This window comes from Hippopotamus amphibius, chromosome 10, assembly GCF_030028045.1.
Source record: "Hippopotamus amphibius kiboko isolate mHipAmp2 chromosome 10, mHipAmp2.hap2, whole genome shotgun sequence".
NCBI classification, from domain to species: Eukaryota; Metazoa; Chordata; class Mammalia; order Artiodactyla; family Hippopotamidae; genus Hippopotamus; species Hippopotamus amphibius.
In genome coordinates, this window is record NC_080195.1 from 106,193,573 (window position 1) to 106,221,378 (window position 27,806).

Sequence of the window (27,806 nt, forward strand, 5' to 3'; positions counted from 1 at the left end):
CACAGCTTGTGGGATCTTAGTTCCCTGACTGGGGATTGAACCTGGGCCCTCAGTAGTAGTCCTAACCACTGGACCACCAGGGAATTCCCTGTACTTAAGTTATTTTTAAAAGTTTGTATAGTAGTTAAAAATGGTAAAAAATTAAGAAGGAATGCTTAGAGACTGAAATCTCTTAGAAATTATTATAACATTCCTCTTTAGAATATTTGGCTTATTCATCATTTTGGAACTCACACTTGAATCCGATTGTTGTAACTAGCAGAACCAATGAACAGTTGAACCCCCTGTCCCCTATCCACCCCACATCTTTCTACCTGAACACGATGTAGGGGCTCATTTGTTTTACCCCTGCTTACATAAATAGAAACAGAGACATCTATAATAAAAGACAAATATCCATATTTATTACATTAATAAAAGATTAACATCTTTTCACCCTTCTATGCATTGCCTTTTTCATAACTTAAACGACCTTTTCTCGAGTGTCATTATAAACCAACGGCTGCTCAACATGTCCAAATAACATTGTTTATCACAAACTAGACAGTAGGACACCCTTTAAGCAGACTCCTTTCTCCTTTCAGCATCATCCCTGCTACTTTCAACTTTTCTTTGGTTTCTGTCAACCAGGTATTTCAGACACATTGATTCTTCTTATCCAAAGATATTGAATCAGCTACCTTCCATGGAGTCCAACTTCCTTTTAGTGGAATTAGTGTCTAAATAAGGGCTGGAAAATTGTATTTCTAAAGTCATAAACTCTTACTGATTTTTCTAATTTACATTCTGGTACCAGCTTCTACTTTTATTATAGCATGTGATTTTTATCAACCAATAACATTTTCCTTTATATCTTCTAACTTTCTAAAAACTTCATAGCATAGTGTTTGGCATATACATAATAGATAATTATGTTGAGTGAACTCTCTAGAAAAAAAAAAAGAGTGTACGTGGACATCACTTGACAGCAGTTGCTGACTGTAGTCAAGGAGAGGTAGGGTCATGTTGGCCAGCTGCCTGGGGAAACTGACCTGCACCAGTGTCAGAGATGAGGGTCTCTTGGCAAAGGTCTCTGTCCTCTTTTCTGGCACTCTGCTTCTTGAGCCTCTCCTCTTTCCTGTCTTAAGGAAAGTTTACTATCTTCTGCATATAGCTACTCTAAGAGTCCTGTGCAGTTAGCTTTAAACTCCAAGGGAGGACCTGAACAGGGATTCCAGGTACCCTTCCAGTAAGGTGCCCCCCGGTGGGCAGGCAGAGCTCTTAGACCACCTTGAAGGTGGCTCAGCAGTCTAAGACTGGGTGGCTGCCTGCCTGTGGGCCTGGTGGCCACTCCCTGTTTGCTCAGCTACGATAGAAATGTGGTCCTATGTGTAGGGTCAGGCGCACATGCCCAGTATGTCAACCTAAGCCTCCCAGTTCCAGCACTGCATATCCAGACTGGAAATGACTGGCTAGAGTGGGAAATCATGAAGTCCCACGATACTCTTTACTGGTCTGAGTAGATTGCCTCCCAAACTGTGAACCTAAAATCTGGGTATTACAGAAACTGTCAATTATTAGAGGAACGTGTAATGGTATTTCAAAGCACAAAGAACACTATCCCCCAGAAATGGGAGCTACCCAGAAATTTTATGACACCAACTTATGATCAGAATGATTAGAGAAGTCTCAATTCAAATTAGCACAGACATACAATATGGGGAAGGCTCATTAACTTACTAGACTTGTTAGCTCTTCGAAAAAGAATATAAGAAAGGCTGAGTTTTGGTATCTTACTTGGCTGAAAGTGAAAGGAATTCTGAATGCCTAGTTTGATTATGAATACGAAGGCCCCAAGCGAGTAAAACCTGAAAGACCACTGGAGGCAATACGTATGTCTTAGGTATCTTTTAGGCTGAGTCTGTGATAAAACGTCACCCTGCAAACAGCTAGAATTCTTTCAAAGCTGGCTCCATTCCTGGATTAGGACACTTCATTCCTCTTTGACCCAACAGACCTTGCCATTTTCTCCAAGCCGTACAGTTCCACTGGCCACCAGCTGGAGGGCTGAGGGAAATATTTTATGTTCTGCTAATTTTACTCTTTCAGATAGTGTTTCAACAGTGTCACCCCTTTTCACTGGAACAGCTTCTTGTAAAATAATTTGCCCAGCATCTACATCTTCCTGGAAAAAGAAAGTGAAAGTTTTGAACATTACCTCTGGCAAGTGCAATTTACCTTTAAATACTAATAATATTTTGGTGAAAGAGACATACTCACAGCTACGAAGTGCACGGTGCACCCAGTGACTGTGACCCCGGCATCCAGGACTTGTTCATGGGCATTTGAACCCTTAAACGAAGGGAGCAAGGATGGGTGGATGTTGAGCATTTTCCCTGGAAATTAATTAAAACATAGTGGTCAGAATTTAAGAACCCTATGTATTCTGTCAAAGGAACATACACTTTCCTGTTTAGAATCAGGAGTCAACAGGAGCAAGATTTCTCTAGGGTGGGCATTTTCTTTGTCAAAGACAGAAATGAGGGAACGTGAAACACAGGTTCTCATCCAAGGAGGCCCTGGGAGCAGCAGGTTTCTGCCTTGCACAGCTAAAGACACACTGAGGGACTCTGAACAGGCACCTGCAGTGACTCAAAGTTGGGTGGGAGAGGGTCTAATCTGGATCATAGGGCTCTTGAAGAAATTTCAGCTTGCCACTGGCACATAGTATTAGAAAGAGACAGGAGGTTCTGTGTAGTGTCTGTGTGCTTGACTTCTAACCATGAAGTAGCATGTCCACCAGCCAGATGCTGGATCAGCGTGCCTTATGTCACCAAAGGCCTTGCCTGTGGTATATTACACCACAAGTGCTCTAACTATATTCACTTAAGAAAACAAACCCTCTGGAGAGAAAATGCATTTATTGACCAAATATGTGCACAAAAAAGGACCACAGGAAGCAGTCAAAACTTCTGTGGAAAAGGCATTAACAGCAGATACTATGTTATCTGGCAACAGAGCCTTCCTTGCTATCTTCTGGTAATGCTTCACACTTCCTCAGGAGAGGAACTCCATTTTAGGATACAGGGAGTCACCTTCTCTTGCTTCTAAACAAGTAAAGTCTCTTCCCAGTTATCTATCCAGAAGATGAAATATTATGTTGGTAGTAATGTGAAACCAACCTAAGCTATATTAGAAAGCATAATTATGGCAGGCCAAAGAAAACTGATAAAGAGAGCAAGATAGTAAATCAACACTGGATCATTCTTCGGGCTTATGGCAAAGGAAATCCAATTTTGATGTGCATCAAAATAAAACGTCACAGTAAATATCTCACGACTGGGATTGTCTGGCAAATTAGCCACCCTCTAATCCATTATCAGTCCATTTCTCAGTGTGGAATCAAACAAGTTTTGCTTACCATTCCATTTTCTGACAAAGGGGCCAGATAAAATTCTCATGAATCCTGCAAGACAGACTATGTCTGTGGCGAACTCGTCAAGGACTTGGTCAACTGCACTGTCAAATGCTACACGATTTTTATATAATTTATGATTAATTACCTAGAATAGAAAAAGATAAGTGCAATCTGTTTCCAACAAATTACCAAAAATAACTTAAAACCCAACCTTTAGGGACTTCCCTGGTGGCGCAGTGATTGAGAATCCGCCTGCCAAAGCAGGGGACACAGTTTGATTCCTGTCCAGGAAGATCCCACATGCCTTGGAACAACTAAGCTCGTGGGCCACAACTACTGAAGCCCGAGCGCCTAGAGCTCGTGCTCCACAATAAGAGAAGCCACAGCGCTAAGAAGCCCGTGCACCACAATGAAGAGTAGCCTCCACTCACAACTAGAGAAAACCCATGTCCGGCAATGAAGACTCAATGCAGCCAATAAAAAAACTCAACCTTTACAGAGACCATACTTCACCTCTTCTGAAGATACATGTGATGTCAAGAATTAAGGTATGGACAGGATGAGTAGAAAGGTAAGCCCAGTACCCACCCCAAATCCAGATGTCCAAAGAACACTTGGGGGCAGATTATGAGTTTAAGTAATCTGGAAAGATACTTTTCAAAGTAACTTACTTTGGTGGGAATTCCGGCTCTTCCTGCTTTGTCTAAGCCAGCCACTGCAGCTTTGTTGGAGATCACAACAACAATGTGTGCAGAGCTACTTGGCTCCCTAGTACTGTCTATGAGAGCTTGGAGGTTCGATCCTGAAAAAGGGCGAAAAACACAGGTGAGTGCACACTTCTTTAAAAGGTTTATACCATTCTGAATAGGGAAGGATCATGATTTTTGAATAAAAGTGTCTTAGAAAAGATTGGCAAGATATGTGAGGCTTTTAAATTCCCTTCCGGATAATGGATTAGTATCTTATGAAAACACAGGCACTCCTGGTTTGAGGATATGTAATTGCTCTTACAAAATAATACGATTTAACAGAAACAGTATAATACAATTTAAAAACTGATTGATGAGTAATAAGCTGCTTAATTAAGCAAGAAAAAAAACCAACCCTCTCAAGAATAAACCACTATGACCCTTACAATAGTTTCTTTGCTTTACCATCAACTTGGGTCTAAAGCATACTGACAGGCTTCTCAGTGTGCTGACTTCTCTTGCTGTGGAGCACGGGCTCTAGGCACATGGGCTTCAGTAGTTGCAGCACACAGGCTCAGTAGTTGTGGTGCATGGGCCTAGTTGCTCCTCAACACGTGGGATCCTCCCGGCCCAGGGATCAAACCCGTGTCACCTGCATTGGCAGGTGGATTCTTAACTACCATAGCAATATTACTTGAAACAGTGGAGGGGGGCTTCCCTGGTGGCACAGTGGTTGACAGTCTGCCTGCCAACTGAGGGGACACAGGTTTGATCCCTGGGCTGGGAGGATCTCACGTGTTGTTGAGCAGCTAGGCCCGTGCACTACAACTGCTGAGCCTGTGCTCTAGAGCCCACGAGTGACAGCTGCTGAGCCTATGCGCCACAACTGCAGGGGCCTGTGCACCTGGAGCCCGTGCTCCACAACAGGAGAGGCCACTGCACTGAAGAAGCAGTGCATAGCAATTAAAATCAGTCCCCGCTTGCCACAACTACAGAAAGCCCGTGCGCAGCAACAGAAACCCAACACAGACAAAAAATTAAAAAAACAAACAAAAATCTTAAAAAAACACCAACCGTTCCCCTCCCCCAAAACAACCAGTGGAGGGGGTACTTCCCTGGTGCAGTGGGTAGGACTCTGCACTCCCAATAAAGGGGGCCTGGGTTTGATCCCTGATTGGGGAACTAGATCCTGCATGCATGCCACAACTAAGAGTCTGCATGCCTCAACTAGGAAGTCCGCATGCTGCAACTAGAAGATCCCACAGGCTGCAACTAAAGATTCTGTGGGCTACAACTAAGACCCGGCACAGCCAAGATGAAGAAATAAATAACTAAATATAAAAAAAAAAGAAAAGAAAAATACAGTAGTGGAGGGAATTCCCTGGCGGTCCAGTGGGTAGGACTCTGCACTCTCACTGCAGAGGGCCCGAGTTCAATCCCTGGCCAGGAATTAAGATCCCACAAGCCACACGGTGTGGGAAAAAGGAAAAAAATTCATGTTATATCCATCCATATGAGAGAATACAAAGCTCTTATTACTTTACCCCTCTGTCCACAAGAGTCAAACACAAATTTTGTATTATTACTATTAACAATAAAAAAAAAGCCTCAACTATCCTAAGACTTTTCAACTACAAAGCTATGATTCAAAAAAGTTGGAATTTCCATTCTGTCTTTTCTAGTTTCTCTCTCTTCAAACATCTTCCCAACACCCTCTACTTTTCCTTTAGAAGCTGTCTCAAATGACTAAGAAAAGTGTAAGGACTGAGGATGTAGAAAAGATAACACCCCTTAATGACACCCAGCCCCACCCTACTGAGAGTGTTCTCACAGTCAGAAGGAGGGTTCTCCCCTCCTCCCTGCGGGGGGCGGGGGAGGGGGGTGTGGAGGGGAAAAAAGGAAGAGCATTTCTGTAGCTCTGTAGTAAAGAGGAAGCCACATCTCACCTGTCCCAGATATTAAGACAGCTACTCTTGCCTTTTTGGGTTGAACAGAGAAATGATTTTGCAGGGTGCCATGCTCCAGTACGGATGAATTTATTTGCATGGTTTCAATCAGATGCTTGACTTTCACACGAGGAGAACCTTTGTTTCAAACACACCCAATAAATAAGAACAACTGTGAATTAACAACAATATGGAAAGAGAAGTGTTTTATAAAAACTTTAGAATTCTGTATTTTACTCTGAAAATAAGACTAAAACAAATAATAGGTTTGCTTTACTTATCATTACTCATTCATAAAAACTTCCTGAAGGTGAATGTATATAATTGCCCACTTCAACTAAAGGCTACAGCACTATGTCTAAACATAGAGTGGGTATGTTATTGCCTGTCAGTGTTCTCTCTCCCCTTTCCTGCAAATCTTCCATCCACAATAGTGCTGGGACCTCTCGGCTTCAAGGGTAGGCATGTGACCCAAGCAAGACCATTCAAAGTTTTGATATAGGATGTTGAGAAAGAGAGGGCCTCTCTTATTGCAATGTGAGTTGAAGGATGTGGGTTCAAGACATCTTTCCGGTATTTGGAGAGCCTGCCTGAAAATGAAACCCACATGATAAAGGGATGAAAGGCAGACACAGACAAAATTAACAAGCCTTGACATCTCTGTTAGAGAATCTGAGTTGGTTTTCTGCCACTCTGCCATCTCTAGTATTTCTAACAGAGTTCTGAGTAACACACAGTACTTGTCAGGGTGCTCACTCACTACTCCTTGAATTGAGCTGAACCACAAAGCAGAGCCTGAGACGAGGTCTTGCATGCAAGATCACTTTGGGAAGTGATCCTAGGGAACCAGAATGAGGAGGGGGAAGAGCTGACATAAGAGTGTGCTATTAAACTGGTCACCACTGTGGGCAACTGGGGCTTGATTCCACTGGGACCCTCAAAGGAGCCATGTAGACTGTGCCTCAGAACCACTCCCTTCTTGTGTCCCTCAAGTGGGCATTTATTCACCAGCTCTCACCCCACTGGTCAAGTGTTGTCCTGCAGGGTGCAGTTGCACTTATGTGACTGCCACACAGAGGTGTCAGAGCCCTGAGGCAGATATGAAGAGATGCACGGTAATACTGGCAGGGGTGTTTTCACGTTACAGCTGTGTAAAGATAGTTGCCATACGAATGACTAAGAATAAAAGATGGGCACAGAGCTTGTGAGGCACAGCACAGTTATATTTAAGATTATATACCTAGGAGCAACTAAACAAGGAGTAGCTACCTTCAGGACATGCAACCACACTGCCGATCACCCAGGCGTCTTCCTCGTGCTGCTGAATATCCTGTAGAACCTGCTTTGTCAGATCCTTTGATACCACCAAGGCAGCCCCAATCCCACAGTTAAATGTTTTGGCCATCTCTTCTTCAGAGAGGTGTCCTTCCTGCTGTAACCATGAGAAGACCCTGGGGATCCTCCAGTTCTGGGCATCTGAAAACAGGCAAGAGTTGTTCAATTAACCTATTGTTGACATAAACTATAGAAGTATGCACATATACAAAGTTATGGGAACTACCGCCAGTACTGCTATAGGGTAAAACTACAACCTGGCCTTTCACAAGTTTTTTTGTGCTGCATTAACTAACTAGGCCTTAGAAATCCCTCTAATGAATTAGATGCTCTAATGGCTGAATTCTAGTAAGGTTGGCATACTACCCTTTTGTGAATGTCTAACTGGGTCTTAGTAAATGACCAAAATGCACCCTAATTATAACGCAAAACTAGGTGGCTTATATACAGATTTAGAAGAAATGCAGATATTATGATAGAAAAGTCATGCTATATAAAAGGTTTAAGAGCAATACCCTGTCCCTTTGTATTTTAAAATTTAGGAAATTCTGTGGCGATCCAGTGATTAGGACTCGGCACTTTCACTGCCAAGGGCCCGGGTTGAATCCCTGGTCAGGGAACTAAGACCCGAAAGCGATGCAGCAAGGCCAAAAGAAAATAAAAAACAAACAAACTAGACTTAGGTCTGTTATAAAAATATATCCTCTAATACAACAAAAATCTCTAATAAATCCTTGCTTGGAGTTCATACTTTTACATGGTTTACCCCGATTCTGACTGTTCTTTTATTTTTTTAGAAATTCCACCTCTGCCAAACTTTAAAGTGGATGGAACACAGAGGAACAAGCTTTTGGTCCCTTCCACTCTCTTGGCTATAACTTACTATCTGCATTTGAGGACCCAACTTAACTCCTCACAGAAACACTGCAATAAGCACTTCAAAGATTTAAAACATTGTATTCTCACTTCCTATTCCATACCTACTCTTCCTCCTGTTACCATCTACTCACCTACTAAACTAGAAACCTGGGACTGCTTTTTTCCTTCTAAGCACAAAATGATTCTCCAATCTGTCTCCCTTCTCTACGCCTTGGTTTGGGTCCTCTCTATGCCCTGCGTGGAATGTTTAATAACTCCCACTTCCCTTCTCAGCATGTTCCCGATTCCATCTTGAGAGAGCTTGAGCTTACCAACCCCCTTGGAGAATCTGCTTACAGAATTCCATCGGATATAAGTCAATCACACAAGGACTTTATGCCTTATAAACATGGCTAACAAAGTGGAAAGAGGTGGAAAAGGGTCATTCCTATTTATCCCCCAAGAAGCCCCAATGATTAAAAAATTTCCAGGTATAATCAATCATATGTGTACTAACTACCCAAAGAGTTTCCTCCCATAATGTATTTTTTCTGCTAATAGTTTTCTGAGCAAAAGTTCTTTTTAGTGATATTACCCAAATCCACTCCAAATTTCTGAGGGAGGACTCGGGGGATGTTTTCTAGCAATCCTCCACCGGTGATATGCGCAAAGGCCTTAACATGTCCTGAACGTAGGACAGGTAACAGTGAATGACTGTAGATTCTGGTTGGAGTTAGAAGCAAGTCACCTGTACATTAGGAAGATAAGACAAAAACTTAGTCTATGAATGTAAAACAAAGCATATATAAAAAACAATTCTGAAACAGAGAATGACTGTGACCCTGGCACACACACCAGTTCCACAATAATGTCCAAACAGCCAAACCACAGGATAAGTAATTTGTTCCTTCTAACTTTAAGTAACGAAAGCCTAACCCCACTATGTGGTTGCTCAGACATTTCCAAGCAGGAGAGTTTAAACATGAGTATGTTTACCTAAGGTCTGGTCACCACAACCATCAGGTGCTGGAGAGGAGTACTGGAGGGAAGATTTTGCTACAATTTTCCTCACAAGGCTAAATCCATTGCTGTGAAGACCAGATGAAGCTATTCCAATAACAGCATCCCCTTCCGTGATTCTTTCCAGGTGAGGTAGTTTCTGATCCCGCTCCATGGCGCCAACGGCAAAACCGGCTAGGTCATACTCTCCCGGAGGGTACATGTCAGGCATTTCTGCCGTTTCACCTCCTGGCAGAAAGCAAAAACAAAAGCAGAGAAATCACCGTATATAAACCTGTCTAGGAAGCAGTGATACCAGCTACTCTTCACATGAACAATTAAACAAAAGCTGTATTCTGCAAGCATTCAGCAAAATGTACTCTAATAGCTGCCTAACAGAACTTTCAACCAAGTATGATTTCAGGGGAAATAGCACTTATTTCTACAAAGGGTGACTATGGCCTCTAAACATCATTATTTTTATGGGACGAAGCCTCAGTTGAATATAAGGCCGTTTCTCTAGCAGTTTTGTTTCAGAAATGCTTTCACCTATATTTGATCTTTACAATCAGTCTAGGTTCCAATAATGGTACAAGCTCCGAGAAGTCATTTAACCAGGCTGCCTAACTCTAAATGCCCTGGCCTAAAAAATACGTCAGAGTTCACATCACCACTATACTGTGTAAACACAGGGTCTAGGCAGGCAGATCCAAATTGAGAACTGTTCTAAGAGATGGCTGAAAGGCAATTCTGGGACAGGCTTATCCACAGAAATGGGAATATAAAAGAGGTAGTTTTGTTCCTTGGTTAACCTACAAATTTATTTTGTTCAAAATTCTCATGTATGTAAGTAATATTTCTGTAAACCTTGGGTACATTTTATTGTTAGTGTCATTTCTGTGGGAAAATAAGGCTCAACTTAGAGTCAGAATGCCAGGAACCCACCTGCCTCTGCTGCAGGGCCATAGAAGGAAAAAACTCTCTACCCTGTCTGTCCAGGAGGCCACTGAGAGATGTGGGAGGGAAATGGTGGCCAAGGATCACGGTGAAAGATAAGGCCTGGGTGACGGTGTAAGAGTATGAGTCTGAGTCTGGGGGACGAACCCTTGAGGGGAGGGTTTGAAGGCACCAAGGCCGCATCTTGTGACACAAGTTTGTTTCATCAGCAATACTGGTAACCAATCATGTTTACACATGGGGCTGAAATACAGTAAGCAGGACATGTGATTAAAATGGGTGATCATACCAAGGAGAGCACATCCAGCTTTTTCACAAGCTGTAGCAATTCCAGCGATAACAGCTTCAGCCGTGCTGAGGTCAAGTTTTCCACAGGAAAAGTAATCGAGGAAAAAGAGGGGCTCTGCTCCTTGTGCCAGAATATCATTTACACACATTGCAACCAAATCCTGACCAATGGTATCATGTTTATGGCACTGCTGGGCAATCTACAGAAGAATATACACATCCACATAAGAGAATAAGCTCCAAACTGTATCTTATCAATTATCAGTAGAGGCTAACAAACATTCAGGTGCTCTGAACACCTAAAGACAAAAGAACACTAAATTCTGATAAGCTACTTGGTCCAAAAGTATTCCCTTTTCTCTCCTAAGATAACCCTTCTATCCAGATAGAGCCGCAACGACACTGTGTTATTAGAAACATGTAGCTATCATAGCCTATTACATGATTATTTGGCGTGGCTCTTTTTAGTGCATATATGTCAAGAGGGGAAAGATACTTATTTGATACACAGTAAATTCTCTCATATCCTTCACAAAGGCCTTTACTCACATACGTGTCTGATTACCTTCAGTTTAGTTCCAACACCATCTGTTCCACAGGCCAGAAGAGGATTGTTGAAACCGGCTGCCTTCAAATCAAAAAGACCAGCAAAACCTCCAAGATCAACATCACAGCCTGTTAGAAAGAAAATTAATTACTTGCTGCATTTCAACAGCAAAGAATTGATCAAGAAAGCAGATATTAAAGGGGCAGATACATCCTTTTAAGATCATGGATAAGGAATGCTTTTAATATTAGAGATTAGAAAGCGGAAGACTACGAGCTTGGCTTAACTAGGGCAAGACTTACAGCAACTTGGCATTAATCTGCAACATTTTCCTCAGTAAACTACAAATCAATACACAATGTTTGTCATAGTTAATGAACTAGCAAAAGACAGAATCTGACTTACCTGGTCTGGAGGTGGCTTTTGCTAAAGGCTTAATTTTCTTGACCAGCGTATTTCCAGCTGCAATGTCTACCCCAGATTCCTTGTAAGTCAGGCCTCTAAAGAGTTAAAAAAAATATAAACTAAGACATGACGTAAATGCCAGGGGAACATTATTTTAACCTTAAAATATTATTTAAAGCAGAAGATATCACTAGTGATTTTCATATACCCTAATATGCTGGGCCCCATCCAGATTTTGATTTAGCTGGTCTAGGGCAGGTCCTAGGAATTGAAACTTGTATGTGTCTTATTTTTTTAAAAAATATTTATGTACTTATTTGGCTGCTCTGGGTCTTAGTCGCGGCATGCATGTGGAATCTTTCATTGTGGTGCGTGGGCTCTTTATTGTGGGACTTCCGTGGTGGTCCAGGCATTGAAAGAACTCTACAAAGAAATCCCTCAATAATGAAACTGAGCTCTTACTGCAATAATAGAGAATTGTATCGGTTTCCTTATAGCTAAAGACAGTAAGAAATAAGATTTTAAAAAGTAAAAACTCCCATGGTTAGTAGTCCAGAGTCACGCTCAGCTAGGAAACGAAGTTCTATGGGTTAAAAATAACTCTTTTGTCAGGTAGCAACTGGCACTGTAACCTCTCATCTTCACCTTTAATTTAAAGAACTCAGACTAGGGATTTCCCTGGTGGTCCAGTGGTTAAGACTCCATGCTCCCAGTGCAGGGGGTCCTGGGTTCAATCCCTGGTCAGGGAATTGGATCCCGCATGCCGCAACCAAGAGCCTGTATGCTGCAACTGAAAATTGCGTATGTGGCAACGAAGATCCTGCATGCCATAACTAAGACCCAGTGCAGCCAAGTAAATAAATAAAATGAAAAATAAGTCCATGCAATCCTAGTTGTTAAACATTTCAAACATCACCCCTGACCATAGGCATTTAGGAGGTGGGGCCAGGGACAACGGGTGTTTTGCAACTAAGAGCCTGCATGCCGCAACTAAAAAGATCCTGCACACCGCGACTAAAAAGATCCTGCACGCCGCAACTAAAAAGATCCTGCATGCTGCAACAAAGACCTGGAGCAACCAAATAAATATTTCAAAAAATAATAATAATAATAAAACTTTGAAATGGCCAAAATTTATAGTATTATAATCAAAGTTGCAAAGTTAGATGACTGATATTTTCATCTTGAATTCTTCAACAAAATTAGGAACCAAGATATAAATACAACAATAATATGTAAATATATGATAACTCAAGGAATAAAAATCCCTTCCCCCATCTTTATTGATGAATAAATGACAACTGATTGCATACACCTAAAATCTACAATGTGAAAAAACCTTTTAACAACACTATGATTTCAATGAACTTTTCAAACAAGCTAACATGAAGTTTTTTCCATTTCATTTGAATACTGCTGTAACTAGTAGTTTCGATTCAAACAAAATGCAAATCAAAATCAGATCAGTCTCATAGAGTTAAGAATATAGAATGACTCACTACAGGGTTAATGGAGTTTTTGCCATTTATGCCAGTTCTGAAGTTGTGCTATAATCACCTCAGTCAGAATTTTACCTGGGCTGCTGGAGGAAAGCTATGGCACGATAGCCAATGTCCCTCCTATAAACAGCTCCCTCAAACTTTATAGCAGCTAGTCCTTTCCTGGCTTCTTCAAGGGCTGAGAGGAGATTTTCCTGGATGGCAGTGACTGTAAGGACCCTACCCCCATTAGTCACCACTTTGCCATTTTTCAGGGCAGTGCCTGCTTGGAACACCTCCAGTCCTAAAGCTTGAGCCTCAGGAAACCCTGTAAGAGAAGACATATGACATATCAATTGCAATAACATTCTACACTGTGGCTTATAATTTCCAGAATTTTTTTTTAAAATAAAATCTTTATTTCACGTAAATGAATCTTGGCAAGAATCCTATCAGAAAGGAATTAATGTAATATAATAATAAATAGACCCTTTCTCCTAAGAACAGTTTGTTCTGCTCTAAGGTGAGAAGTGTATTACTAAAACCCTGTGTTATAAATCTCATGTAAGAATGATTATTTCAATGAGGAAAGAAAAAAAAAAAAAGCTAAGCCCTGAAAAGTTTGAAACTAGAAGCACAAATTTATTTACTCCTGAAAAGTTGAAAAATAAAATTTAACCTAAACATCAATGAATAAATCTTGCATTTGATCACATTTTCACTGAAAAGAACTTCTTTTTGCTTTATCATAGCCAACTAAATAAAGTTGCTTTCTTTTCACAAAAACCAGTAAGATCACTGCAATGCAAAACATATTCTCAATCTTTTCCCTAATATAAGAATTGTAAAATTTTAAGACGAATATGATTTTGTGTGTGTGTGTGTGTGTAAAATTTATTTATTTATTTACTGGCTGTGTTGGGTCTTCATTGCTGCACACAGGCTTTCTCTAGTTCTGGAAAGCGAGGCTACTCTTCACTGCAGTGCGCAGGCTTCTCATTGTGGTGGCTTCTCTTGTTTCGAAGCACAGGCTCTAGGCGCACAGGCTTCAGGTGCACGGGCTTCAGTAGCTGTGGCACATGGGCTCAGTAGTTGTGGCTCTTGAGCTCTAGAGCGCAGGCTCAGTAGTTGTGGTGCACGGGCTTATCTGCCCCGAGGCATGTGGGATCTTCCCGGCCCAGAGATTGAACCCATATCCCCTGCATTGGCAGGTGGATTCCACTGCACCATCAGGGAAGCACAAGATGAACAGGATTTAAATTAGGTTTTGGGGACTTCCATGGCGGTGAAGTGGTTAAGACTCCGTGCTCTGAATGCAGGGGGCCCAGTTTTGATCCCTGGTTAGGGAACTAGATCCCACATATATGCCATAACTAAGCAGCCCTTAAGTCTCAACTAAGGAGCCTGCCTGCTGCAACTAAGATCCGGTGCAACCAAATTAAAACAAAAACAACAACAACAAAAAAATTGGGTTTTGGGTTCAGCCTAAAAGAAAATTCCTGGCTTCATTCTCTTTTGAATTGCTTTTAAGATCTCACATACTTATTTTACATTTAAAGTATTATTAGACTGTATTTTCTAAATTCTGAAATGACGAACATGGACAGTTGATACTAAGATAGCCACTTAATTTTTTACAAGAATCATTTTTATGTCCCTAGTTGGTCCTTTCCCATTTCTCTTTTAGGCACCATATTTGCTAATCTGTTAACATACGTCTTCCCTAGGTGTTTTTTTTTTTCTCTTCTTCTTCTGTATCAAGTTTTTTTTTTAAAGTTTTTTATTGAAGTATAGTTGATTTACTATATCGTGTTTTCTCTCTTCTCTAGGTTTTTATAACATAGTGGCATTTAGTCATAGGTACCCAAATATCTGGTGGTATCAGTAACACGCAATATTGGGGTGTCAGCAATAACTATTACACTTGTCACCCCAATTTTAGGAAAATATCACCAATACAAAAGATCTTGACTCTATCCCTTCCCTTTCTTCATTTTAAAAGGCAATCAGTTCCTAACTGCCCAGTTGCCATGTGTAGGATTCACATGGCAATGGACTTACTGTCTGGGTTAGACACTAAATAGGGTGTTTGAATCAAACACAGTATGGGGGTATTAAGGGAGGCCAAACAACAGCCTGCTAGGGATCACAGAGGTCTGTGGTTGGCATTATGGCTCTGGAACTTATTTAGCATTTTAAAAACAATGATTTATTTAACATCATTCAACTAGATACCTCACCTCCTATAAAGAGAAACAGAAGATAAGGCTATATTTTTCAAACTTTAAATTCTGCCATCAAAGTAAGTATGGGGTGTACTGCAAACTGGGGAGTTAGTTTGTGACCATTCAGATATCTTGCCCTGAAATCTATCTCCTTGATGCAGTTTACACTAAAGTTCCTCCAACTCTCAAACATTCCTATTATCTTCCTGGCTCTCAGAGGATGGATGAGAAAGGCAGCTCTGGGTGATTCTCTGGAAACATGGCTAGGCTCACGAAGGGAAATGGATGGCAGTCCTTTAAACACAGTAATTTTGCATAGCTGGACACCCATTTCCAAAACGCTACATGATTATGTTAAAAACTCCTGAAAGGTTACTGATGGCTTTACACCCTTAAAAGGAACATAACATTGAATGGGATAAAGGCCTACTGTGGTATTGGTTGCTTGTCACATTGTAATCCAACCTTTTGTTCTCTAATATTCACCTGTTATCTCTACACCTTTGGTGTAGGCTCCTGGATAACCTTCACTTGCCATGACCACAGTTACAGCAGTGTGGTTGTCAAGCCAAACAGGCAGAGATGTGCAGAGCAGGCCGTCTAAGGTAGACTGAATCACTTCATAAAGGTCACTTTTAAGAAGTGGGAGGATCACCTGGAAAAACATAATCAAAGTGACAGTTGAGAGAAATTTCAGTTCTTCTTAGACATTTTATTCACTGGGATACCAGAACTTGCATATGTTTCTCAAAGGTAATTATTTCAAGGCTGATAAATCCTAAGATTAAAACAGCACACGTCTTCTACAAAGTAATACTTCATTATTACTCACTTGGCACTCTGGATCACCAAAACGGCAATTAAACTCCAGAACTTTTGGGCCATTCTTGGTCAGCATTATACCAGCATAGAGGATACCTTCATTAAGAAATGGAAAAAACTAAAATGAAGACATCGTATTGTGACTATGAAACTTATAGCACCCAAAATTTTGGAATGACCATAACAAATGGGAACTAATATCCCACATGCCACAGGGCAACCATGCCACAACTACTGAGCTCTTGTGCCTTAACTAAAGAGCCTGTGCCCCACAACTAGAGAAAGAAAAGCCTGTGCATGGCATCAAAAAATCCCACATGCCTCAACTAAGACCCAATGCAACCAAAACAAAACAAAACCCCCCAAAACAAAAATAAACAAAAAAACAAAACAAACAACAAAAAATGCATATCATGTGAAGTTATTAAAATAGACAAACATTAAAAAAAAAAGTGGTTTAAAAAAAGAGAGAAAATGGTGTAAACTCGCTCTATGAACACTGTCTACAACGACAGGGATGTGCTCACCTGTGTAAGGCACACCCTCCTGCTGCATGCCATCCACTGTCCTCTGAAGGATGGTATTTTTAATTTTTAGCAACAAGTCCTTAGAAACCTGGGGAACAGAGAGAAATATTTAAATGTAATTGGTATCAAACTAAAAAAGTCCTCACCCACAATGAGGCTTCTTTGTATACTTCCAGTATATTCTATGCACATCCCATAAGCCTGTAAGTTGATTTTATAAATTAATTGTAGAAATTAGACCTAGAGTTAGTAAACAGTGTTTGGTTTTTAATATTTTAATTAAGAAAAATATTTCAAAGGCACTATATTATTAGCACAAACAATTATAACTACCATCAGTGAAAGGAAATGGGTCAGTTTCTGAAGTGCTAATCTATTTATAATATACTCAATGCATACTTTTCATAAAAATTGTCCAGAAATTGTTTGGAAACACATTCTCTCCATTACAAAGTAGAAAGACTAGAGGAACAAATGACAGCCTGACTTGGTTCTCAATTCACCATACCCACTCTTACTGAGCAGTTACGTGTTGGGCCCTGGATATCCAAAGATGAATAAAAGATAATTCTAGATTATAACTGGCTCCCACGGGTTAAAAACAGTGTGTAAAATGGAGGGGCTAGAAGGATCTGTTCAATCCATACCTAAGTTAGTTCCTCAAAGGCTTTTAGAAAAGGTTAGTTTTAGAGTGAGATCAGAATAGATACTTTTCATTTAACAGGAAAACCAATCTGCTGATTAGTAATATCATTTACAGAAAAAAACAAAACAAAACAAAACAGAAAAGTGTCTAAGAGCTTGTTGAGAAGACCAAACAGTGACTACTGAACTTGAGCTGAGCCTCTGGGAAGTACCTGAGGTGCTGGACAATAGGCTCCCATTCCCCCTGTGTTGGGGCCCTGATCTCCCTCCAGCAATCGCTTATGGTCCTGTGCTGGGGGCATGGGGGCCACAGTTCTTCCATCGGTGAAGCACAGACACTGTAGAGAAAAACAGTCCACTTAACCTTAAACGCCAAAAAGTAAAAATATAATTTAATAAGGATAACTATATGTACCTTAACTCTAATTAGAGGAAAAGTTTTCCTTTTTAAAGTAAAACATAAATAAACCTAAGTTTCCTATATCGAGAGTCAAAAGTTTCTTGTATACTCAATTCTGAAAGATCTGTAAATTTTGAGCGAGGTTAAGAAAGAAAAAAAAAAATCAAGCTACTCTCAAAGTATTTCGACCTTTCCTCTCTTTAAATAATGGGTAATGTAAGTCCAATTCCCCTACTGTTACACTGGGAATGATTAAAAGATATACTAAAGTATACAAATTCCTTTGTAACTGCTCAGTTTATGCTCCTGGAAGAAGGAACCAGAGTAATTCAAGGCTTTTTCAGGATCACAGGTCAGATAACGCAGCTTATACTCTGTAAAAGTCCAAAAGATGAATATACGTACAGACACCTCTTCTCCTTCAAGAAGTTCTTCAATGACAATTATTTCTCCAGCTTCTCCAAAAGCTTTATCCTTATTATAGATAAAAAACAAAACAAAAAGAGAAGTAACATTATAAGCTTTTACTATTTACTTAATTGGTTGTTGTCATTTTGCACCATTTGTATTATGAACCAATGCACTAGTATTATAATTTCTCTTTCCCTTTCTGAAAGCCACAAAGGAACATACGAATGTTTCCTATTTTTAAAGTGGCAATGATGTAGAGTTAGCACTGGGAAAGATGAAATGAACAAATCATTAAAACTCTCCCAGGGGATCTAGCTTTCCAGTTTCTAATGAGGTAACAAAAAAACAGATGTTTTCATCATTACTATTTAACTCTTACTTCTGATTACAATTATGTTTGCTTACAATAATTATACCAAAGAATATCTGTGAGAGCAGACTTCCACAAGGAGAAACCCAGAACAACCAAGATGGATCATAAAAGCAAAGTATGTTAATTCATTGCTTCACTTTTCTTAGACTTGAGACACAAAGGACAAATACTTTTTTGTCCTCATGGATTCTTGAGTATTTATTTATATGTTCTATAGTCTGAGGACATTCTACTTTTCAGCAGCAGACAACAAAGGATGCTAGATAGAACTTACTTCCAAAGAACAGAATCATGGTTTAGCCATCAGTGTAGATGTGTATTAACCCTTTTATAGAGATGGATTATAATACACAGTACTATGAAAAATAGCCGTGTTTGCCATACATTTTCCTTACCTTGAGGAATATTTGTAAGCTTAAGAGTTTTTATTTATCCAATGGGACCAGAAAATTATAAACTTTTTCACAGGGATCAATTTACCTGCATAATCTCCCATACAGCTTTGCAGGCCTCTTCTTTGCTCTTTGCAACAACTACCCCTTTCCCAGCTGCAAGACCACTGGCCTTCACAACCAAAGCGGGGAAGTCTGCACTGTGAAGGCAAAGTAAATGTCAGCATCCAATAAATCCTTACAATTCAAAAGTTTAAAATGCTTTGGGATTTTGTAATGATATGCTATAGCAACAACTGTAAAGCAGAAAGAAAAAAAATCACTAACACTATTTTGATGTACTTCCTGCCAGGATTTTTCCCCTATGTATTCCCTTATTGTTATGATCATATGGTATATACAATTTTGCTTTTCTCACTTATCATGAGCTCATATAAGCAAAATCTTTGGGGGAAAAAAAGCATTTGTATAGCATGGATATGGAATGATCGTTAAGATACAAAGTAGTGAATGACACTCTCCTTCAAGTAGCAGATGTAGCTGTATAAGACCAATATAAGCATGGATACACACACAGATCATTTCTCCAAATACACATAAGGAGCTGTTGTTGGTAGTTTCTTCTGCTGAGCAGAACTGGAGATCTAGAAGGAGACTTACCCAAAGTAAGTAATAAAATTGTTACTTCCTTTGGTAAGTATTTGGTAAGGTAACTGCCTATTAGGAAATGATAAAATTCAATGTAGGATGAAAAACAAAGAATGAAATTGACCCAACCAACAAGAAAACATACCAGGTAATAAGGAGAAGTGTCAACATAAAAAAGGGCAAAGGCATGTATCTACCAACATTCATTTATTGCTCAATGTTTTCCATATAATAAAGAACAGGATGTTTAAGATTTAGGATTGAATAGCAGTGACAGAAGGCCAAGTGATGATTCCTCACTCTAGTTAATTATTTATGAAAAAAATCAATATCCTTTATGTGGTAAGATGCCATTGTGTCAATTTGGCTAATAGTGCATGATTATAGAACCAAATGTATCCTTTTCCCCTAGAAACTATTCAGCAAAAAATATTTTAAAAAATTATCTTTCTGCAATGCCACGAGTAAATCCCATTTTATTCCGATGTTGGAAAAAGGCAGTCTACATACTATGAGTTTTCCCCTAAAATTATCTTACTATAAACTCATAACATAAAAGTGACCCGTATATTCAAATATCGTTAAGACAACTGCCCTTCACAGGCTGTCTTCTATCTACCTCATAATGAAGGCACAGGCTTCTTCAGGTTTGGTGAAAGCTCTCCATTGTGCAGTTGGGATTCCATGTCGGTCCATAAACTCTTTGGCAAACCTCTTGCTGGACTCTAACTGAGCTGCTTCTGCTGTGGGGCCAAAGCATCGCACTCCTGCAGATGTCAGGTTCCCAACAATTCCTAGTGATGGAAACAAGCAGCCTTAGTCCAGGTCTCCACAGGGCCTTTTCATGCTGAAGAATTAGGATCAGACTAAATATACACTGAGATATGGCAAATGGCAGAGAATAAGTTTTTCATGTTTCCTATAGAATATAAACAAAATGCTACTAACACATGACTCAAATCCAATGAGAATTTATTATATTCAAATGTATGGATTCTTAAATAGACACCAGAATAGAGCACAATAAAAACAAAATATTTCCCACAGCTGCAAATTTGATCTCTCATTCAAATTTATTCATATTACTGATGCATGGGTGGGGGGAGATAAATTCTAGAATCCATAAATTTCAAGATGGTGAAAGCTTTTTCCAGTATATTATATCAGAAATCCTCATCTGTAAAATGTATTAGATTAGATGATCTCCAAGCTTCTGTTGGCATGGTGTATACCTTAACAATAAACAGAAACAAACATTACCAGCAGCCAGAGGTGCCTCTGGTCCAACAACTACAAATTCAATTTTCTCATCTTTGCAGAACTGTGCAAGGGCAGTGTGGTCACTGATTGAGATGTCTGTGAAAAGAAAACAGAAACCCTTCTCGTTTATAAAAACATTCTTTAAGTTAACTAAGTGTCTTGCTGAAATCTAAGTACTATACTTTGGTATGCCTATAAACTGTGAGTTTTCTTTTACTGGTACAGATGAGTTTCACTATAAGAAATTCAGAGCACAGTACATTAGGGTAACCAGCAAAGCTCAGTTCTTTACTTTGTTATCACTACAGTGATAGCAGAGAACTGAGTAAGTTTCCCAAGAGCTACATAAAGTACTTTCTTGACTATGGTGTTCACATCACTAGTATTGATTGTAAACAAAAAAGTGTATCGGAAAATATACTCGGAAACCGGTCTTGTAAATTTCATTCATTCAAGATTTTCTGAGAACTGCTATGTGCTAGATACTTTCCCAGTTACCAGGTTAAGATGTAAACACCAACAGGGTCCCTACACTTAGGATGCTTATATTTCATGGTGGGAATGCTGGGTGATAAATAGCCAAGCAAAACAGTACCAAGTGTGAACAAATTAGGCCAATCTGATGTGAGGTACATTGGGAGGCTACTTCTGATTAAGCCAGGAAGGGTCTCTTTGCACAAAGATATTTAAGCTAAGAACTGAATGATGATTTTAAGACCTAGCTCACTTCTCCAACCTACAAGCCAGGTAAGTTTTCTTTCTTGGTGGAGTTCCAAGTAGTGGTAAGATCAACCATATACTGAGCATGGGGTGGTTCCACAGGCACTCGTCCACTTCACTGCATATGGGCCACCATTCTTAAGCTGGCTCAAGTCCTGAATTACTCTGCACATATGTGGTATCTGTGATGTGTAGGGGATAAGTGCGGAGTTCTCAATCTACAGGAACTGCCTGAATGGGACAAGGATGGAGTACCACGCACTCTGCGTTAGTAGCTGCAAACACAACTGGGCTGAGTAGAGCCAACCACCTCAGCACAGCAAAGGGTGACAAGAGGAAGATGACACACCTAACCTGTTGCTGCAAGTGACAGCTGCCTCATGACCATTTGGGGAGATTTTCATGGGCTGGTCTGCATAACATCAACTGCATCTAGATAAAATGTGCCAGCTCTTTAAAAAAAAAAAAGATACAATACCTCACTCCCAGAGCTAAGATCCCAGGAAAGCAGCTATTTTCTTATTTATCTTTTTCTTATTATTTTTGGTCCTATGTACGCAATTATCTTCTCCCAGTTTGTGGCTTGCTGGGTCTATGATCTCTCCATAAATATGTGCCACGTAGGGTGCTAGGCACAGTGCGCGCAGTGCAAAATAAGACAGGCGAACTCCTTGCCTTCATGTAGTTTACATGCTAGAGCTTATGTTCTAGGAGGGAAATGAAGATAGAAGATAGACAAGAGAAAAGTAAAAGAAGATACAGATAATAGTTCATGATTGAAAACAAATGAATTGGGGTTGGATATGCTTTACGTAGAAACTTTAGGAAAGTCCTCTTTAAGGAGGAAACATAAATTGAGACCTGAATGATGAGAAGCCAGTCATGTTAGGAGTGAGAACAAAGTCCAAGGCTGTTTGGGAAGCTGGCAGGACTGCATGGATAGAGGACAGTGAAAAAAAAACAAAGGATATGAAAAGATCAGGCTGGAAAGGCAGGCACAGGCCAGATCACAAAGGGTTTTGTAAAGAATACTAAGGTGTTTGAGTTCTATGCTGACTACTATGAGAAGTCATTGAAGAGTTTACTGCAGCATAAGAACTGATCATCTTTTCATATTTACCAGGGGAAGAGATAAAGGCTGAGATCTATTATGGAGTAAGAACTGCCAGAACTTACATTTAATAGCACTGCTCAATTTTGCATTCACCGAAACACACACCAAAGCACCTTTAACCTGTATTAGGCACTTTATAACTTTTTCAGCAGATGCGTTTCAAAAGGTTAAAATAATTTAAGGAAATGCTACACTCTGAACAACAGGATACCTTAAATTTACAACACATGGCAAGTATTCAAATTACCACATAAATTTTGGGGTTAGGAAAAGCATTCAAGTCTCAACAGCAATTGAAAAGAACAGATATGGTTGACTGTTTATCATTTACAATTTTTCATTTTTATTTTAAAAAACGATTACCAGTATTTGAAATCTTCTCTGAGCAGGCAGTGCCTGCATTTCCTGGGGTAACCAACACTTGTTTGACGTGATTAGACTGTGCAAGTTTCCAGGCCAGCGTATGTTCCCTTCCTCCATTGCCAATTACAAGTACTCGGGCTGCCATTGCTCTGTCTGCAAAGCAGGAATTCAGCAGGAAAATGAAAACTGTAGAAAGAAAACCAGTTGATAGTTTAGAATACATATATTTTAGAAACCAATCTAAATATGATTTAAGTAGTCATTTGTAATCATACGAATATATATCTTATTCCAACAATTTGTGAAAAATTGGGATTCATAATCTGACTAATTATGAATTACTAAAGATTAGGGCGGTGCTTTAAAAATAAGGCAGACTGGCCTAGGGAGCTGAAAGGAGTGAAATGGCGACTTAGCTCCTTACTTCAATAAAAATAATATCTGTGAACAATCACTCTTCTTTGGGCTTCACTTTTATTTTACTTCTTTTGGCTGTGCTAGGTCTTAGCTGCGGCACGCAGTATCTTCATTGCAGCATGTGGGATCTTTCTTAGTCGCAGCATGCGGACTCTTAGGCATGCATGTGGGATCCAGCTCCCCAACTAAGGATGGAACCCAAGCCCCCAGCATTGGGAGCGCCCACTCAATGGACCACCGGTGAAGTCCCTGGACTTCACTTTTAGAAGATTTAATAATGATCAAACCTCAGTTAAAAATGAATCTTAATGTTTTAAATTTAGATACCAGGGCTTCCCTGGTAGCACAGTGGTTAAGAATCTGCCTGCCAATGAAGGGGTCATGGGTTCAAGCCCTGGTCCGGGAAGATCCCACATGCTGCACAGCAACTAAGCCCGTGTGCCATATCTACTGAGCCTGCTCTCTAGAGCCTGTGAGCCACAACTAATGAGTCCAAGTGCTGCAACTACTGAAGCCTGCACACCTACAGCCTGTGCTCCGGGACAAGAGAAGCCACTGTACTGAGAAGCTCGCACAGTGCAACTAAAGAAAGCCCACGTACAGTAACAAAGACCCAATAGAGCCAAAAAAAAAAAAAGAAAAAAGATAGTAGACTTTAAAGTTACAATAAATTCAAAGAAATATTTAAGACTGCAGCCCGTAAAAGGTCAGACAGTAAATATTTTTTGAGGGTCATATAGTCTCTGTTGCAATCACTGAACTCTGCCACTGCAGCACAAAAGCAGCCTTGGACAAGAGACAAATGTGGCCTGGCTATGTCCAGTAAAAACTTACACAAATAGGCAGTGACCTGTAGGTCACTGTTTGCCTATTTCTGCTCTAAGCAACAGGAAGCTACCAGAGATTTATAAAAAATAAGCGTGGATGTGTTTCTATAAAGCTTTATTTATGGACACTGCGATATGAATTTTGCATAACTGTCATGTGTCACTTTTCCTTTTCTCCCCCCAAACATTTACCAATGTAAAAACTATTATTTGGTGGACTGTACAAAAACGAGTAGTAGGAAAGATTAGCACAAGAGCCATAGTTTGCTAACCTCTATTTAAGTAGTGCAATATGCTAGAAAAATGGTAGAGAAGGCAAAAATCAAATTTGAACACATCTCACTTAGTTGTGGCATTTGACCCTGAGCAGGATGGGCAATTATATCTCAACTCAATTTAACGGTGTGACCTTGGTTAAGCTTTTACTAACTTCAATTCACTTTCTTCACATCTTAAAAGGTGGAATTGAGAGGATTTGCCTTATGAAGCCTAGTAAGAATTGAAATGACATTGATAAACAATTAGTACAATTTCTTACACTCAGCAGTACTAAATGCTAACCTGCTATATTTTATTACTTTTGCCTAAATTGATGTTTTAAGGACAAAAAGAAATTCTTAACAAGAAAAAAAAAAGCCAAAGGAATGAATAATTTGTCATTCATTTACTAATTTTCAGAAAACATTTAATTATGTACAAGGCAAAGTGATAACAGGAAAAACTGAAATCAGTTACTTCTTGTGAGATGCCAGGATTTCACATTTAAAGAAAAATCTAAGTTGATGATATAAAAACTTTCTTGAGCACTTACTTCATGCCAGATGCTATTCTAAATAATTTTCACGAGTTACTTCACTTAATATTAAGAATTCTATGAGGTAGATAGGATTACCATGCCCACTTTGCAGATAAGTAACTGAGATTCAGTTAGGTTAGGTAACTTGCTGCAGGTCACAGAGATAAGAGGGGATGAAGCCTGGATTCCAAGGGAACCAATTTTGCTTCAGATACTCTCTAACAATTGAAAATATGAGGAAGAAAAAAATTACTAAATCATCATCTTGGAGAGGAAAACGCTATTTCAGTTTAATGGAAAACACCGACTTGCCGTGTGTACTGAAATATCTGAAATAAACATATCTTTAAATATAGAGAAAACATTATGTTTAGTTTGAATACGAGAGGCAGTGAAGGGAAATTTTCCTGATTACTGCCGTGGATCTCTGAAATAGGATTAGGAATCAGCCTGAGGAAATGCACACCCAGGAGTGGTTAGGAGGCCCCCGGCCAGAGTGCCTAGGTTTGGGTTGACTTACTAGCTGAGATAGCTTGAGGGACTTAAGGTTTTTGGGCCTCAGTCATCTAAATGGGTAACACAATGAGAATTAGAGAGCAAGGAAAAGCTTTTTCAAAGAACTTGGTGAATTGGGAGTTCGCTGGCGATCCTGTTGTTAAGAGTCTGCGCTTCTACTGCAGGGGGCCTGGGTTTGATTCTTGGTGAGGGAACTAAGATCCCGCATGCCAGTAAAGTAAGACCAAAAAACTCCCCCCCAAACCCCAAAATCCAAAACCAAAACCCACAAATAATATAAAGTATAAACCAACTACAAAATGGGACTAAGTAATCTGCTAAAGACAAAGGGTGCCTAACGAGAAAATATGCAATTCAGGTGCATGACCTAAAAAAAAAAGCATAAAGATACAAAAAGGCCCTGACATCTTAGAAAGCAGAGAAAGCGACAGTTCCAATGTAAACTTCAGTTAAGATGGAAAAGCACCTGGCCAACCCTCACCCACGGCGTTTACAAATAAGATGGCAATTTGTTCCTTCAAACCGCCAAACCAGTTCCTTCAGTTTCATTCAATCCCTGATCGTAAATCCCCAAACTAAACCAGAAACGTACTTTACTGAGAAGCGGAGGAAACTTACCTGCAGACACAAGGCGATCTGCGCGCCGAGCCCGCACGCCCGCCGTGCACCGGAAGTCGGGCAAGTGGGATCCGGCGCGCACGCCCCCCGCCCACCCACCCCGCCCCCGACTGGCTTCGCCTCCCCATTGGTCGACGCGGCCTGTGGTCCCAGCTGCGAGGTAATCAAGAACGATTGCCTCCCGGTCTCGGGCGCGGTCTGAACCTCCTCCAGAGCAAAGCTCCCGAGCTCTAGCACGTTTACAATGTAACGCTATAGTATCAGGTGCCACGTAACGTCTCTATTCCTCCTCCAGAGCCTCCGGAGCTCCGAGGAAGGGGAGCGCCAAAATGCTTAACCCACGGTCAGCTAGTTGTGTGTTGCTGACGAGTTAGAACTGACCAGCTATCGTGCAAAAGTCTCGTGACACGCCAGGCTCCAGACGAGATTAGAATGCACCAGGGTTTGAACACAGGTGGCTCAGAACCTCTGGCCTAATGCTAAAGTGAAAAAAAAAAAAGCCGATTGTAGGATGCTATGGAAGAGAGATGGGGATAAGAACGTGTTCTTTCTATGGGGGCAGGCGCTGATTAATGTTTCCCGGATGGATCTCCCTGCAGAAACTCGGTGCCATCCGGGAATATTGGGAAGCCTCAGTTAAACACCATGTTGCCCTCCTTGCTTCCCTTCCTTACGGAGTTTAATCTCGGGTGTTTAGTGACTAAAATAAGCCTCTTAAGCCCCCAAACACTGTTAAATACTGACAACTTAAGCTGACACTGTCGCCTCAAGAGAGGCTTCTCCTGTAATGGCGCCTGCGTCAGTCACTAACATGGCGGACTTGGTCGTGCGCGGCGCAAACGTCAGCAGCTCTACCCTAGACGCTCAGAAACAGCGGAGGAGAGCGGGGCCGTGCTCACTGATTGGTTCAGAGGCGGAGCGTGCCGGACTGGGCGCTCCCACAGGAGCCAATCAAGACGGCGAGAGACGGAATTGGCCGCTGCGCCTCCTCCCGAGGCATGCTGGGAGCCTGGAGGACTAGTGAGGAGGAGTTGAGAGAACGGAGCGGACGCCATGGCGACCAACATCGAGCAGATTTTTAGGTCTTTCGTGGTCAGTAAATTCCGGGAAATTCAACAGGAACTTTCAAGGTAAACGCTTCCCAGACTCTTCTGCTCCCAAGGGAGCGATAGGGCTCCATGTAGGCGTCAATGGCACCTTCCTTCAGGGACGCTGTCGTTCCTCGTCTTAGGCTCGGCTACAGCCCCGCCTGGGCCTGGGATCCATTTTCCGGCCCCCCCCCACCCCCATCCGCTCCCTCCCTTCCCAGCGAGGAACTTCGCCCTTTCAGAGGTAATCCCACGCTCCCTCTTCTAGAACGGAGTTAAGATGCTTAGCCTTCTCCTCCATTTGGTCATCGCTTACCATTTAGCTCCTGTAGGCCTCGTTGTCCACCAGGGACGGGCCTAGTTCCTTCCTCGGCTCCGCCGCCGTCGCGGCTCTTCCCCTCCCCCTCTCCGCCTCCGTGGATTTCGCCGGCCGGTGTCTTTGACCGGAAAGGGGTCTAACGGCCGTTTTTTGGGTAATCTTAAGTCCGCTTTATTATTGCAAGCTTCAGATTACTTGGGGGTCGGGATCCTTTAATTAGATTATTTGGGTCCTAGTGTCCTGTGGCTTCCACCAGGTAGCATTCTAATAGTCTAATAGATTGAAAACTTCAATTGAAACAGCTCAAATTAATGTTAGCTACTTTGATAGAATATTCGAGGTGAGGATGGAAGGGGACTTTGAATTACTAGTAATTTTTTAATTCAGCAAGCGGAAAGGGGACATCGTGTAGTAGGTCTAAATATT

The 27,806-nt window shown here is 40.8% G+C and overlaps 2 protein-coding genes across 6 annotated transcripts in view; one reads left to right on the forward strand and one right to left on the reverse strand.

Annotated features, from left to right (window-relative positions):
* Positions 1 to 379: 379 nt before the first annotated feature.
* GART (phosphoribosylglycinamide formyltransferase, phosphoribosylglycinamide synthetase, phosphoribosylaminoimidazole synthetase) lies at positions 380 to 27,430 on the reverse strand. Of its 5 annotated transcripts, none has more exons than XM_057696640.1 (22): positions 27,378 to 27,430; positions 22,800 to 22,985; positions 20,603 to 20,698; positions 19,962 to 20,136; positions 18,783 to 18,894; positions 17,924 to 17,992; positions 17,331 to 17,456; positions 16,474 to 16,561; positions 15,957 to 16,042; positions 15,611 to 15,779; positions 12,996 to 13,227; positions 11,422 to 11,516; positions 11,035 to 11,144; positions 10,471 to 10,669; positions 9,222 to 9,473; positions 8,821 to 8,973; positions 7,302 to 7,508; positions 6,033 to 6,170; positions 4,069 to 4,199; positions 3,401 to 3,542; positions 2,260 to 2,375; positions 380 to 2,164 (listed from the first exon to the last, which is right to left on the reverse strand). In XM_057696640.1, exons 2-22 carry the CDS (start codon positions 22,942 to 22,944, stop codon positions 1,973 to 1,975), a joined length of 3,033 nt encoding a protein of 1,010 aa, XP_057552623.1. In that variant the 5' UTR covers positions 22,945 to 22,985; positions 27,378 to 27,430; the 3' UTR covers positions 380 to 1,972. The 5 variants fall into 5 exon arrangements, with proteins under 5 accessions (XP_057552623.1, XP_057552622.1, XP_057552624.1 ...); XM_057696639.1 differs by lacking the exon at positions 27,378 to 27,430 and adding an exon at positions 25,974 to 26,026; XM_057696641.1 differs by lacking the exons at positions 20,603 to 20,698; positions 27,378 to 27,430 and adding an exon at positions 25,974 to 26,026.
* Positions 26,979 to 27,806, forward strand: part of SON (SON DNA and RNA binding protein) — a 31,136-nt gene continuing 30,308 nt past the window's right edge. The window contains 1 exon segment of the mRNA XM_057696625.1: positions 26,979 to 27,103. Within this exon segment, the coding sequence (XP_057552608.1) occupies positions 27,027 to 27,103 (77 nt within the window). The 5' untranslated portion in view covers positions 26,979 to 27,026.